This window comes from Panthera pardus, unplaced genomic scaffold (genome assembly GCF_024362965.1).
Source record: "Panthera pardus isolate Hobbes unplaced genomic scaffold, ASM2436296v1 HiC_scaffold_24, whole genome shotgun sequence".
Classification (NCBI taxonomy): Eukaryota; Metazoa; Chordata; class Mammalia; order Carnivora; family Felidae; genus Panthera; species Panthera pardus.
In genome coordinates, this window is record NW_026526810.1 from 20,984,306 (window position 1) to 20,999,675 (window position 15,370).

General features: G+C 42.1%; 1 protein-coding gene across 2 annotated transcripts in view; it reads right to left on the bottom strand.

Moving 5' to 3' along the window:
* The window catches only part of CYFIP1 (cytoplasmic FMR1 interacting protein 1), an 85,274-nt gene that overhangs the window by 64,636 nt on the left and 5,268 nt on the right, over positions 1-15,370 (bottom strand). For both annotated transcript variants that reach the window (XM_053888814.1, XM_053888815.1), the window contains exons 6-12: positions 14,244-14,340; positions 14,004-14,132; positions 12,644-12,748; positions 10,185-10,276; positions 6,946-7,063; positions 2,136-2,258; positions 945-1,070 (exon numbers count right to left, since the gene is read on the bottom strand). In XM_053888814.1, the coding sequence (XP_053744789.1) occupies positions 945-1,070; positions 2,136-2,258; positions 6,946-7,063; positions 10,185-10,276; positions 12,644-12,748; positions 14,004-14,132; positions 14,244-14,340 (790 nt within the window). The remainder of the gene's footprint in view (positions 1-944; positions 1,071-2,135; positions 2,259-6,945; positions 7,064-10,184; positions 10,277-12,643; positions 12,749-14,003; positions 14,133-14,243; positions 14,341-15,370) is intronic.

The following is a 15,370-nucleotide window of genomic DNA, read 5'->3' on the forward strand; positions in this document are numbered from 1 at the left end:
ACAAAGGGCAAGAATAACCAAGGAACTCTTGAAGACAGAAAAGCTTGCTTTACCTGACACAGAATCAACTTACAGTAATTAAGAAGGAGGTGGTGTTAGAACAAGGATAGACCAATTAAAACAATGGATTAGAAAAGTGACCAGAATCACACCCATATATGAATGGTCGCTTGACTGACAACAAAGGTGGCAAGATGGAGCAATGGGGGCAGAAGTGTTTTAAGAACTAACCTGGGGTGCGGGGGGAGGAGAGGGATGCCTGGCTGGCTCAGTTAGAAGAGGATGTATGTGACTCTTGATCTTGGGGTTGTGAGTTTGAGCCCCACGTTGCGTGTAGAGATTACTTAAATAAACTTAAAAATAAACTAACTTGGGGTGAACTTCAGATCTAAATGTGAAAGTCAGAATAATAAAACATCCAGAAGGCAGTAGAGGAGAATATCTTATGACCTTAGGGTATGCAAAGTTTTCTTAAACAAGACAAAAAACAGTCCAATTACAAAAGAAAAGAAACTCGATGGCACTGAAATTAAGAACTTCTGTTCATCAAAAGGCTCATGAAGACACTACAGAGCTGAGGGAACACAGCCAACATATGTGAGAGCAAAGAACTTGGTGACAACAGCTGGAAACACAGGGGGTCCTCTCAGACCACCAGGGTCCACATTTTGTTCTTCTTCTGCCCCCTCCCCCAAGATGTGTCCTACTCCCAGACACTTGTGAACAAACCCCTGATCTTCACGGGGAGCTATCAATACAGAGACCAGAAACCCACATCCTATTTTATTGTTCTGCTGACAACTACAACAGATACAAAGGGTTGTCCTATACAGAAGCAACAACATGAAACTATTCATTGAATTTTACTCAAGATTTTGCCTCTGCTTTGAATGGGAAGATAGTCTGAGGCCAGAGTCAAAGGAGGAAAAGAAAGCAAACCTCACCTCCACCAGGGCGAACTTCTCCTCACTAGTGTAGTTGTAGCGGGTGGCGCGCTCATACTCCTCAGCATTGTCTGGGCAGTCCTTGTTGGAGTACTTGTCCGTTGGGTGCACAAGTTTCCATGAATACTGGTGTGGTCAGAAAAGGGGGAGACATCCACACTGAACGTAAAATGCTTACCTTCTGGTCTGACTGACATGGCCATCACCAAAGTAACCAAAGGTTAGTCTTTTAATATTAGCTGCATCTGAAAATCACACACATGCATGCATGCTCACACATACACTATGCACACATACACATACACACACACGCACGCACACACACACACACACAAACCAGAGTTCATCTCCATAACATTCTAGCCATGTGACTTCAGGTTTAAGAAATATATCAGGTAAAATGTCCAGGATATTTTGTGTTGAATATCTAAAACTAGCCATTTCATCACCACTTCTTTTTAAAATCAGCTCTTCAAATGATCATGTGCTCATCTGATTTAATAATTTTCATCTAATCAAAGTAAACAAGAGGAGGGAAAATCTTCCAAAACTTACAGGTATCCAAATCTTCATATCACATCAGAAACTATTTTAGTAATGCTAAACAAAAGAAACCAATGGCTGGAACTCCACAGAGAAAGCGTTTTAAAAAAATGAGAATTAGGGGCACCTGGGTGGCTCAGACAATTAAGCATCTGACTCTTGATTGCTCAGGTCATGATCTCACAGTTCGTGAGATTGAGCCCTGCATTGGGCTCCATGCTGGGCATGGAACCTGCTTGGGATCCTCTTTCTCTCTCTTTCTCTCTCTCTCACTCTTTCCCCCTCTCTCTGCCCTTCCCTTCCCTCTCTAAGTAAATAAATAAATAAATAATAAATTGCATGAGAATTAAAAATCATAATGGTACAAATTCTATCTAAATGTTTTAAAAGATAAGACTTTTTTTATAAACAGACAAAACATATTCTGAGCCATCTTAGAAAGATTTAGACTGATACACATTTTTATTTCTAGGGTTAGAAATAAAAAGCCAATTCATTCTCGAACCAAAGACTAAAGTTAATGCAGAAAAAATATCATTTAGTTAATTTCTTGATGGCCTTGGGAAGAAAAGCACTTGTAACCAACCAGGGGTATATGTTCTTTCAGATCTCTGCATTTCCAAATAGAAGCAAGCATAGAGTGCCTACCACTTCCATCACGTGAGCACTCCACTGAGACAGCAGCTGCAGGCCCTGAAGCGCCAGGTCAAAGAGTTTCCGGTACTCGGTATCTGTCTTCTGAGTCTCCTGGCGGCCTGACCCTGTGACAACCTAGAGCAACACAGGAACATCAAGAAGTTGCCCTACATCTAGAAAAGTCACTTATGCATTTACCCCATGACCTATCAGACCCACTGGGAATCTACATTAAAGGTGCATTTGCAAAACTACAAAATGATGTAGGCATATGAGCCTTTACCATGACAAAAGGCTGGCAACAGTAGAGCCCTGATAATGGACATTCTGCAGCTCTCAAAGAAGAGAATGTCTCTGCAGACTGTGCTGGAGGGATCTCTAGGACATGGTGTTAAGAGAACCATGTGCATAGTTATGCTTCTACTTAGCTAATAAAGGAAAACATGCACATCCTGTGTATTTGCTTATATAAAAAATGAAAACCTAAATTTATTTTTTCTACTTTTTTAAAAGAGTTAAAAAAATTTTTTTCTAATGTTTTACTTTTGAAAGAGAGAGAGAGAGAGACAGAGTGTGAGCAGGGGAGGGGCAGACAGAGAGGGAGGCATAGAATCTGAAGCAGGCTCCAGGCTGTCAGCACAGAGCCTGGAACTGGGCTCAAGCCCACGGACTGTGAGATCATGACCTGAGCCGAAGTCTAATGCTTAACTGACTGAGCCACCCAGGTGCCTCTGAAAACTCGTATTTAAGAGTGGCTACCTAGGGGCGCCTGGGTGGTTCAGTCGGTTAAGCATCGGACTTCAGCTCAGGTCCTGATCTCTCAGTTTGTAAATTCGAACCCCGCATCGGGCTCTGTGCTGACAGCTCAAAGCCTGGAGCCTGCTTCTGACTCTGTGTCTCATTCTCTCTCTGCCCCTCCCCCACTTGTGCTCTGTCTCTGTCTCTCAAAAATAAATAAATGTAGAAAAAAAAAATTTAAGAATGGCAACCTAAAAGACAGGAAAGTGCAGGGTGGAGAGAAATATACCTCCTTTTGTACCTCTGACTTTGGAACCACATAAATATTTTATATAATTATGATATAAAATTAAATTAGGGGACAAAAGCAATCCTTAAAACTCAAAAGCAAAATGAAACAATGAATTAAAGTGTGTACTTGAATTGGGTGCATGACTGCACAGAGGAACTAGGTAGTGCAGGTATCTGACAATGAGCTTTTTTATTATAGTGTAAGTGCCTGGCATTAAGCTTTTGATTGCTGAGGCATCTATTTCAAAAACATCCATCTAGAATAAACACAGTACCAGCTACATAAGTAGATAAAGAGCCAGGTAGCCCAATCTATGAAGTTCCCCTTCTAGAAAGCTCTGGTGACCTACATAACTCATCACTCGAGTGACCCACTTTACTGCCCTCATTCCTGCTCTTATGTTTGAAATTTGCCTATAAAGAGTAAACCAATGAAATCCTAGATACCCTACACCCTGGTCTTTTAATAAAGACAGAGCTCGAGGTCCACACTCCGTTGTCACTTCACTTTGTGGCTCCAGGCATGCCATGTGCCTTCCAGAACTCTGAGTACATATGCCTTTTTCCCCCAAAGTTCCCTGATGGTTGTTGCTGAGGTACACCTTGCAGTTGTAGTAAGAACCACAGGGCCTGTGCAGCCACAGTATTGGCTCTGCTCGGGGACATGTCTATGGAGACTGCCAAAGATAGGTGAGTCCCTCAGGTATCACTATCAGGAGGCTGAGACCAACAAAAACCACTTCAAGTGACTTTGAAAAACAATGAGAAAGAAAGAAAAAGAAAGAAAGAAAGAAAGAAAGAAAGAAAGAAAGAAAGAAAGAAAGAAAGAAAATGATTTGTTCTCTAATCCTAGAGGGAGAAAATCTAAGGACAAAATTAACTACAAAAGAAATCTTAAAATACTTTTTAGTAATTATATTGTCATTATAATATATTATAACATCGCATATGACAATATACAATTATATTGTTTCTAGTAACTATATGGTTATTAGCAGTGCTGGTATTGCTATTTTAAGACTGGTAAGTGTATACTAAGATAAGACATCAAGTCAAAAAATGCTGTAGTCAAATTAAGAACCAGGATTTTCAGCATGAAAGGGAAAAAAAAAGAATCTGAAGTAGATTTACTTCAAAAGAGTATTCAAAAAAGTTTATTACCTTAGATGATGCTAGAGAATCAGTTATTTGAAAATGTGATATGCATAGTAAAGGCATCCAGCTCTGACCTGTCTCTCCTGAAGGAATCATACATGCAGAGCAAGGCTCAACTGTTAGAGGAGTTGAGAAGGAGTGAATAGAGTACCATCAGGTTGCAGCCCTAATGAATTCATACATTTGGCAGTGAACAGTGGTTGTCTACAACCCAGGTGAGACAGCCAGCACTCTAGCAGACTGCAGCACAGCAAATTATGGGCCAGGTGGCCAGATGAAAGAGGAGTCTAATCAGGCCCCTGAATCTAACGCAGTGGAAGCACAGGGGACATGATGATGAAGGAGCAAAAGGCAAGCTGAAGGCAAAGCACAAGCTCACACCCCAGTGGGATATGTGTGACATTCTTCAGGCACTCCTAGCTACCCAAGAACAAAGGAAGGGAAAAACAAAGGGTTAACTGATAGAGATCACAGTCATGTAGGACGAGTCTCCGTGAGTTTGCAACAGTCTCAATGATTTATAAGAAAAAAGGTAATCTCCAGAAACCTACAGACTGTTTCCTGGAGCCTTAACATTACCCTGTCCTCCAAAGGATAGAAAATCTTATGTAGGAGGATCAGCGTAGCTCAGTCAGTTAAATGTCCAACTCCTGATTTCATTTCTGATCATGATTTCGTGGTTCATGAGATCAAGACCTGCGCCAGGCTCTACTCTGACAGCATAGAGCCTGCTTGGGATTCTTTTTCTCTCTCTGCCCCTCCCCTGCTTGCATGTGCACACAACCTCTCTCTCTCTCTCTCTCTCTCTCTCTCTCTCTCTCTCTCTCTCTCTCCACCTACCCTGCTCACACACACACATACGTGTGCAATCTCTCAAAATAAACTTAAAAAAACCCCAAAACATCTTATATAATTAGTCACTCCTCACAACCCTAGTGCAGCTCTTCTGCCCATGGTTCCTGTCCCTGGGCTTTAATAAAACCACCTTTATGCACCAAAGACATTTCAAAAATTCTTTCCTGGCTGTTGGCTCTGAACCCCAACACTTCAAACCATATCAATGGCAAATGACACCACAGGGAGTGAGAGACACACCAACCAACTATGGTGTACAAAACTTATTTGGATACTGAGGCAAACAAACTTGGAAAAATAAACCATTTGTGAGTCGATAGAAGATACTAAACAATGATTTTAATATTAAGGAATACTTGATTTTTTTTTAAGGTATGATAATGGTACTATAGCCATGTTTAAAAAGAGCCCTTATCTCTGTAAGTCACATGGAAACCCAAAGGAGAGGGTGGTTGGAACCTCTGATCTATATACAGAGCAGAAGCACATGGGTATGGAGTTGCTTTGGGGGTAATAAATGTTCGAATATGGACTATCATGGTAGTTACACAATTCAGTGAATAAACTAAAAACTTTTGAATTGTACACTCTAAATGGGTGAATTGTATGGTATGTGGATTAAATATCCATAAATCTGTTTAAAAATAAACTGTGCAGGGGCGCCTCGGTGGCACTCGGTAAGTGTCCAACTCTTGATCTCGGTTCAGGTCATGATCTCACAGTTCGTGGGTTCAAGCCCTGCATTGGGCTCTGTGCTGATGGTGTGAAGCCTGCTTCGATTCTGTCTCTCCATCTCTCTGCTCCTCCTTTGCTTGTGCTCTCTCTCTCACTCTCTAAATAAATAAACTTTATTTAAAAAAAAACAACTGTGCAGCATTCAAAGACAGATCTCTTTTTTCTTATTCAAACCGTTACTGTAATTATAAAGGTATGACAGCAGAAATCAGAGGAAAAATAGACAGGAACCATACATGCTGTCAAATGCGCCTATTTTTAGGGTAGAAATCAACTCTACATGTTGTCTGAGAGCTTTCCAAGAGTTTGGTTTACAATTCTATCAGCACAGCCTTCTTGAACACCCACCCCATTTCTATCCTGTGGGTTGTGCTGGTGGCTGGGAAGGAGTGAGATACTACCTTCTCTCTGGGGAGTTGGCCACCAGGGGTCTGCTTGGAATAAGCATGTGCTCTGAGCCATTTGGACTATCTTCCAGTCATTCTGGTTACATGATGGCTAGTGTTTGCTGGGTGAGAAACAGGGGAGCTCATTGCCCTGCAGTAGGTGGGGTCAACACAGAGTTACTCCCTCCAAATGTTAATGGTCCTCCTGAGAACCCTGAGGTACCACAGTCTCAAAAACCAGACCGGTGTATGTGGTCTCAAGTCCCCAGGTCCCTCAAAGACTATGTGTAACACCCATACCACTGACTACTGCTTGTCCCTGACCTCGCTGCCCTGCCTGCTCAGATGTGAAAAATGACATTCCCACTGCTCCTCTGGACTCAGACCTCTCCACTCCTATCCACCCCACATACAGGCAGGGCTGGCCTGGAGCTATGCTTGGCAGATGAGAAAAATGTGACCAGCCCAAATAAGGACACAGAAAACCCAGCTGCAAAGCTGGAAGGAATTAAAAAGACCTATAGGTGAGACAGTGCTTCCTTCTACCCCCAACTACAGGCCCTCCTCTGGGTGCACAGGATATGTCCTCCTATTCAGCCAGAGGCTCCTGCACAGCTGTGGCCTTAGGTACCAGCACAGGCAGGCACGGAAGATCCACTTACCTCACTATTGCTGTAGCGCGCCAACTCTGAGATAAAGCGCATGTGGTCCTCCCGGATCTGGATCATCTGCTCACAGATATTATACTGCGGGCTGCTGCTGGATGATGTGCATGTCCATCTGGCAGTGAAGGGAAAATGTGTATTACCTGAAAGGGTACCTGCATAAGACTTATACATCATAATGCTGAGTGGCCTGGGACATATGCACAGCAGACACACAGGATGGCCTACTGGTCCTGCATGCTGCCAAGGAGAAAGAGGCTCGGAGAGAATATGAATTCTCAGCAAAGAAGTAGCCAGCCAGCCCCATCTCCCTGTGTTAGGGTCACTGTCCTATCTTCCGATACCTGCGTTTTGGAAAAGGAATCATAATTTCTCTTTAATCAGCCAACTACTTTCAAAAAGCTGAGAGGTGTTGCCGGATTTAGGATACTGCATCACCGTGCAAGGACCCTTGACACATACTGCAGATTTGGTGGGAACTAAGAATTCTTTATTACTCACATGTGAAAACATAAGCTATAGTAGAAAACAAGTCAGCCAAAGACTCCGAAACAAAAGTTATCCTTATAGGGAGTTGAAAACTGACATTACTTGGAAGTTAGACAGTTGACTTATGTGCACAATACACCATTTTAGCAGCAAATAGTCAATTTAATGGGAAAGAAGTTTATTAAGAATTAAAAGTTGTTGGAGCTCTTAGGCAGAAAGTATGGGCCCTAGGGCTCTAACCACTGCTCCCTCACACTCAGCACAGACACTCTCGCCATGTTTTTAACAAGCTGGTCCTCTTTGCTTGAAGGGAAGGAATTCAGATTACCACTTTTCAAAATAATGGGGACACTGTCTCAAGCAACAGTCCTTTCTTACTTTCTGATTCCACCATAGGATGATGCAATGATTATGTTGGCATCATCCAAGGTGGCTCCCTGAGTCTGCAATGAGTACATGTGGCCCAGGCCCTAGACCAGGCTCCACTCTCAATAAACCTGCCTCCCCTGCAGGCCCCAAAAAGCATGTCCACTTAAAGCAAGGCCCTAGAGCCCAGAACCTGACTGCTGACATCACACACTCTGGCCACCCTTTCTAGACCCAGATGTCGGTGCAGGGCTAGTGGGTTGGGCTCTCAAAGCTCACCGCTACTTGCTCAGGCACCTCCCAAGGTGGCTGTTAAATGCCCACTAACACCAATTATATGCTATTGACTTATAATAAATCATATTAAAAAAATAGAAATAAGGGGCGCCTGGGTGGCTCAGTCGGTTAAGTGTCCGACTTCAGCTCAGGTCACGATCTTGCGATCTGTGAGTTCTAGCCCCACGTCGGGCTCTGGGCTGATGGCTCGGAGCCTGGAGTCTGCTTCGGATTCTGTGTCTCCCTCTCTCTCTGCCCCTCCCCCATTCATGCTCTGTCTCTCTCTGTCTCAAAAATAAATAAAAACATTAAAAAAATTAAAAAAAAATAGAAATAAGCATGCAAAACTCATTGTTTCCTGATTGTCTTACTGGTTTTACCATTACCTCTCATCTAGAGCTCATCTGTGTCTGTTAGGGTAGAAGCACTGTGTAATGGCATGCTACTAGAGCTGAAACAAGTTGTTAGCCTCAAGTCAGTCATGGCGGGAGTATTTACACCATGTAAATCAGCACATGCTCCAGATCAGAGCTTGAATTAGTGCTGAAGCAGAAAGAGGTTTCAGTTTAATGAACGTAACTTAGAGAAGAATGAGAAGTCACCTAACTGGATGGTATATCAAATTTAATGGTAAATTTTATTGGGAAATAAGCTAGCACAGACCTCAACAAACTACAGCACAGACCAAACACAACCTGTGTTTATACGGCCCTAGAGCCATACAAAATGGTACTCACATTTCTTAAATTAAAAAAAAAGCAACAATAACAGAAAAGAAGAATATATGCCAGATACCACATGTGGCCTGCAAAGCCTTAAAGTGTTTATAATTCAGCCTTTACAAAAAAAGATTGCCAACCTCTGAATAAGCAGATTGAGATGTAACTGATTTTTCAAAATCATGGCTATTTGCAATTGTAGGTTGGCTATGGATACACCTGTTTGGCAAGAGTCAACAAAGCATCCCGTGAAGACTCAACCAGCTATGTGGAATCTACAAAAAAAAAAAAAGAGTATGGTGTGTTTTTTTTTCTCATCTGTAATTGTGAGCTACAGACCCTTTCTTTATGCCAGGGGCTGGCCAACTCTCTCTGTACAAGGTCAGAAAGTAAATACTTCAGAATTTGTGGGCTACACTGTCACACAGCCATTGTCTTCTTTAAAAAAAAAACAAAAACAAAAACAAAAACAAAAACCAACCCTTTAAAAATGTAAAGGCCAGAGTGACTCAGTCAGTTAAGCTTCAGACTTCTGCTCAGGTCATGATCTCAGGTCATGAGTTCAACAAGCCCTGTCCCTGTCGAGCTCTCTGCTATCAGCGCAGAGCCCATCGGATCCTGTCTCCCTCTCTCTCTCAAAAATAAATAAACATTAAAAAAAAAAATGTAAAGGCCATTCACAGCAACAGAGATCTTACAAAAACAGCCCTGGGCTGGATTTGGCTCTTCAGTGATAGTTTTATAAGCTCTGTAATATAAATGCAAACATCCCACTGCCCAGCAGGGCTAGTTGTTAAGCATTTACCAGTGTGCCACTTGTTTACACTTGGACATTCTCCGTGAGTTCTATCCAAAAGAACTCTCTGTGATGATGGAAAAGTTCTATACTTTATCTTAACCAAAAGGCTGAGAAGCGATTGATGATGGAAAAGTTCTATAGCTGTCCTAACATAGTAGCCACTACTAACATTTGAAATACAGATGTTCGATGGGGGGTGGGAGGGAGGGGAGGGTGGGTGATGGGTATTGAGAAGGGCACCTGTTGGGATAAGCACTGGGTGTTGTATGGAAACCAATTTGACAACAAATTTCACATATTTAAAAAAAAAATGAAATACAGATGTTCTAACCAAGAAAATAACCAAGAAAATAAATTTCTTGGTTAAATTTCTTGGTTAAATTTCTCTAACGAAGAAAATAAATTGCATGTTTTAATAAATTTAAAAGTAGGCAGTCACAAGTGACAGGGCCTACCAGATGGGTTTTTGGTTTTGGTTCCAGATGATTAAAACTGTCAAAGGTGTTCTCTCTAGAAAAATAAGTGTTATAAAACCACAATGAGAACACTGCAGAATGTTCTAACTGGACAACTCACTCTCCTCCTACCGAGATTTATTCTCCTCATAGTGGGCACTGGTCTTGACGTATCTTGCCAGTTCTATTTGCATGTCCCCAAATAGTGGAACAACCTGGAGCTGCTATATTCAAAGAACAAAAAAAATAAGGTCATTATGTATGTTTACTCACCAAATACAATCAATGAATAATGGTAGTAATTACTATGGGCTGAATACTATCTCTGCACATAATACAATTTAAGAACAAATATTCATAAAACTAATTCAAATATTACAATTAACCTACCTTGTTGCTAGATCCATGCTCATAAAAAAATATCAATTTGCATTTCTATATATTAGTAACAAACAGAAAATTAAAATCTAAAGGGAAACAACTTGCAATAGCATCAAAAAAACCTAAAATATATATGAATAAATCTAACAAAATATGTTCAAGACCTCTAAACAAAAATACTACTAAAAATTCTAGAGAAAGTTTTAAAGTTCTAAGTAACTGGAGAAATATATCAAGTTAACGTTTTGGAAGACTTGGTACTTTTTACTCCCTAAACTGATCTATAAATTCAATGGAATCCCAAACAATATTCCAAGAAGAGGGCGCCTGGGTGGCTCAGTCAGTTGAGCACCGGACTTTGGCTCAGGTCATGATCTCGTGGTCCGTGAGTTCAAGCTCTGCTTCGGGCTCCGTGCTGACAGCTCAGAGCCTGGAGCCTGCTTGAGTTTCTGTGTCTCCCTCTCTCTCTCTACTTTTCCCGTACCCATGCTCTCTCAAAAATAAATAAATATCAAAACAAAACAATATTCCAAGAAGAAAAATGGTTTATGGATAGTGCATATATGTGTTTGTGTATATGGAAATCAACAAGCCAATTCTAAAATTTATTTTGAAAGGTAAAGGGACAATATCCAAGATAATCTTGAAGAATGTAACTTGAAGTCTTCTTGATAAGCAGATCTGTTCTACGGAAAGCTATAGCAACTAAGACAGTGTTGCCCTGGAGCATGGAGAGCAGTGGTGGAGGACAGGAAACCTAAGACAGTATCACATATATATAGACACCTGCTTTATGACCCAGGCAACAATGCACAGCAATGGGGGAAAAGATGACCTTTACAATAAATGGATGGAATCAACTGGATACCCATAAGGGGAAAAAAAAAATAAAAAAATGTCAACACCCTTCTTCACACCATACACAGAGGCCAGATCGAGGAGGATTATAGATCTAGACGGAAAAAGAAATAGTGCTATTTCTAGAAGGTAACAAGAAGAAAATTCTCATAAGCCTGCTCTATATAAAGATTTCTTTTTTTTTTATGTTTGTTTATTTAGAGAGACAGAGAGTGAGAAAGCAAGTGGGGGGGGGGGGGAGAGAGAGAGGGAGAGGGAGAGAGAGAGGGAGAGAGAGGGAGAGAGAGGCAGAGAGAGGGAGTCCGAAGCAGGCTCCACACTGTCAGTGCAGAACTTGACATGGGGCCCGATCCCATGAGCTGTGAGACTATGACCTGAGCCAAAACCAAGAGTCAGAAGCTTAATCAACTGAGCCACCCAGGCACCCCTACAAAGATTTCTTAAAGTAGATATTAAAGATTGATACATTAGACTACATTAAAATTAAAAACTGCTGTCCACCAAATGACACCTTTAAGAAAGTGAAAAGGAGAGCCAGAAGCACAGAATGCATGTATTTTATAACACATGTATTCAACAAAGAACACGTACCCAGAATATATAAAGAACTATAAATCAAGGGGGGGTGGGGGAGCGGGGTAGGGAGCAAGAAACTTGAAGTGACACTTCACAAGAGAACACACAAAAGATGAAGAGTGTGAAGTTATCAGAGAAATATGAACTAAACCACAAGGAAATGCCAGCCAAAAATATCACAATGATGTACACCCTTTAGGATGCACTTCCTCAAAAAAGTGAGTGTCAAGTGTTGGCAAAGGATGTGGAGCAACAGGAAGGCTCACTCATAGCTGATGGGAATGCAAATCAGCATAGCCATGTGGGAAGTTGTTAGCCTACATCTAACACTGAAAATGTATATGCCTGTGGCCCCCAATCCTAGCCCTGAGCAAACACAAACATGCGCAGATGTGCACTAAATCAAAGGAGCACTGTTCGTACCAGCCAAAACTCATGTCCATCACAGCAGAATGGATAAATAAGTTGAGGTATAATAATAAAATGGGCTGTGATACCACAATGAAAACCTAAGGACTACAGCTTCAGGATCTCACAGAGATGAATCTAGTAAGTGAGTGAAAGCAGCTAGATACAAAAGAGTACACCCGGCATGATGCCCTTTATACAAGGTTCAAACCCAGACAAAACTGCTGCCTTTGCAGATGGGAGCCAGTGATTTCCCCCCGCCCCACTGCCCACACCCATGTTTCCAAATATGGGGCACAGAGGTTTAACTCCTAAAATTAAGTGTATACACTTGATAAGAAAGGCTTATCTAAAAAAATGTAACTCACCTTGAAGTACTTATCAATTTTGGATAAGTTTATTCTTTTCTTGGCATCAAGTTTATAGATGTTGCTGACACTCCCATCCATCAAGTATAGACCAAATCCCATGACCTAAAAATCACAAAATGGCACATAAAACTCAGACCTAAAAGTTTAATTACTCATAAAAACTTCTAATGCTACAGTTCATATATTTGAAGTGGGAGTTCATTCTTCTTTCAAAAAACACTTTTAGGGGTACCTGGGTGGCTTAGTCGGTTGGCATCGAACTTTGGCTCAGGTCATGATCTCGAGGTTTCATGGGTTTGAGCCCCACGTCGGGCTCTGTGCTGACAGCTCAGAGCCTCGAGCCTGCTTCAGATTCTGTAACTCCCTTTCTCTCTGCCCCTCCCCTGCTCATGCTCTGTCTGTCTCTCTCTCAAAAATAAATAAACATTAAACAAAAAGTTCAAAAAGCACTTTTAAAAGCTCCTCATAAATAGCTATCCCTTCATAAGAAGCTCTTCTTTTATCTGTGTCATTTCTTGTGAGTATTTTACTGTCCTCTCCAGGCACAAACACCCACCTCTCATTAAGCCCAATGAAATACTAAGTATGTATTTCCATAAGTATCCATGGCCAGGGACTCCCACCCCAGATGGCACAAATAGAATATTTCCACTGTCATAAAGTGCTCCACTAGAGAGGGCACCAACTCGCCCATGCTCTCCTGTGGGGAAGAGATCTTGGGGCTGGGCCCACTCTTATAGGGAAGGGTTTGTGCTGACAGGACACTCAGCACAGTGTTCTTCAGGGCCATCCTTCCCAAAGGTGGAAAGCAGAGCAAATGCAATGGCAGAACTGACTTCTCCTCATCCCAGTAAGAAATGTCACTGAAAACACTCCCCAATTTAAAACTGAGTAATAAAGAAAAGTATGGTGAAAGGCCATGCTCTTGACCAAGAAAAGTCTACTACAATCATGGAGACACAGTAGTGTTAATTCTTAGGAATCACATCCTTAACAAGTAGAATCTGATGATAACTTTGCTACAAGAAGCTAATGCTGACAGAAGCCCTTGACCAGGACTCCTTAGTCATGAGCACGTTCTCCAGGGGTAGGCATGTCATATACCTGACAATAGGATCAAGCCTGGGACACATTCAAAGGAATATGTCTGGAGAGCCTATAGTGCAGGCTGTGAGCAGGGTGGAGGGTGCTGTGTACACAAACACACGTACGTGTACACACACACACACACACACACATGGCAAGCGTGAGAATAAGATAAGGTTGGCAAGAGCATCACAGTCAAAGCACAGCCTCTTCTTGAGAGCAAGGCTGTCTCTCTGCACAGTTATGTGAGCAGCCATGCCCATACACGTACTTTGAGAAGCATGTGTTTCTCACTGGGTGTCAGGTACATCCTATTCTCGTAGTAATCCACACACAGATTCACAATATCAGCGAGGAGCTCTTCGTAGCCAGAAATCACTTCAAGCTGCTGCTGTAAAGACTGAAACACAAAGTGGGAAATCCATGCCATTGACTGCTCCTAGCTCCCTGGCCCTCAGACCCCAGCAGTGCACGCCATCAGCCAAAGTGGGGAGGGTGGGGTAAGCCTTACTTGGGTGATCTTATTGTGGTTAGCCAGGAACATGGACAGATTCTGTGATTCCTGGATGGACTGTGGGTCCGCCATTTTACGTAAAAACTGAGCAGCCCTTTGAAAGCAAAAAAAAAAAAAAAAAAAGTCATATAACCAACGGACTTAATGATAAAAAAAAAAAAAAGCATAGAAAATCAGCATTACTTTATCTGGCTACAGTTATCTGTGATAATGTAGGTCTTAGAAGCGAGTTATAATTTCAGCCTCCTCAAACTTCTCTACCCTGGACTCCAGGTCACTCTTCTGCCAACCTGGACAGCTCACGACCTCACTGTCCAACAGCTAATGGACTTCTTCAGAGACATGGCAGCACCAACCACAGGCCTTCCTGGGGGTTTCCTGCACACTGGCCTCTCCCTTGGGCTACCTGTTCCTAAGTCTGAGAAAGACTGCCTCCCCCTCTGTGACTCCCAGAGTATGGTAATGAAGATGGCCGGCACTGTCCATGTTCTCCACCAAGAATCCTCCAGGCCACCATGTCTCCCACAAGTCAGGGACCACACACAGTTCTGGTGCCAAAGGTCAGAGACAGAATCCTGGTTTCACCACCAAAACACTGCTCAATCTTGGACTGACCTCCTGAACTCTCCTGAACCTCACTTATCACATCTATAACAAACAACTGTCCACCTGACCTACCCACAGAGAAAATGTGAGGAGAGAGGAAACAGCATACACAGAATTGCCTGTACACTTAGGTCCAATAAGACTGAAAGGCACACACTGAGTCTCTGAGTCTTGCAAAGCAGCATAAAGCAGCGAATGTGAGCATTCTGCACATCTAGGGCTGTCCCCCAAAAAGTTTAGCGTAAACTGGCCACCTAAGGACATGTCTGTGCAACCTAAAAACTTTGGGGTTTTACTGAAAAAAATTCCTATGGTAAAGGCTAATAACCTATCCCAACAGTCATTTCCTCCATACCTCCTTAGGAATAAATCCTGAATTTCCATGTTACAGCAATGTGCTTCATCTTCACATGACCAATGGTTGAGCAATGAGATATAATGAAAAGCACTGCAAAGTACTTGGAAGTATATGGATAAGAAACAGTATGATCCCTTCTATTCTACTGTCTCCCTGTTGA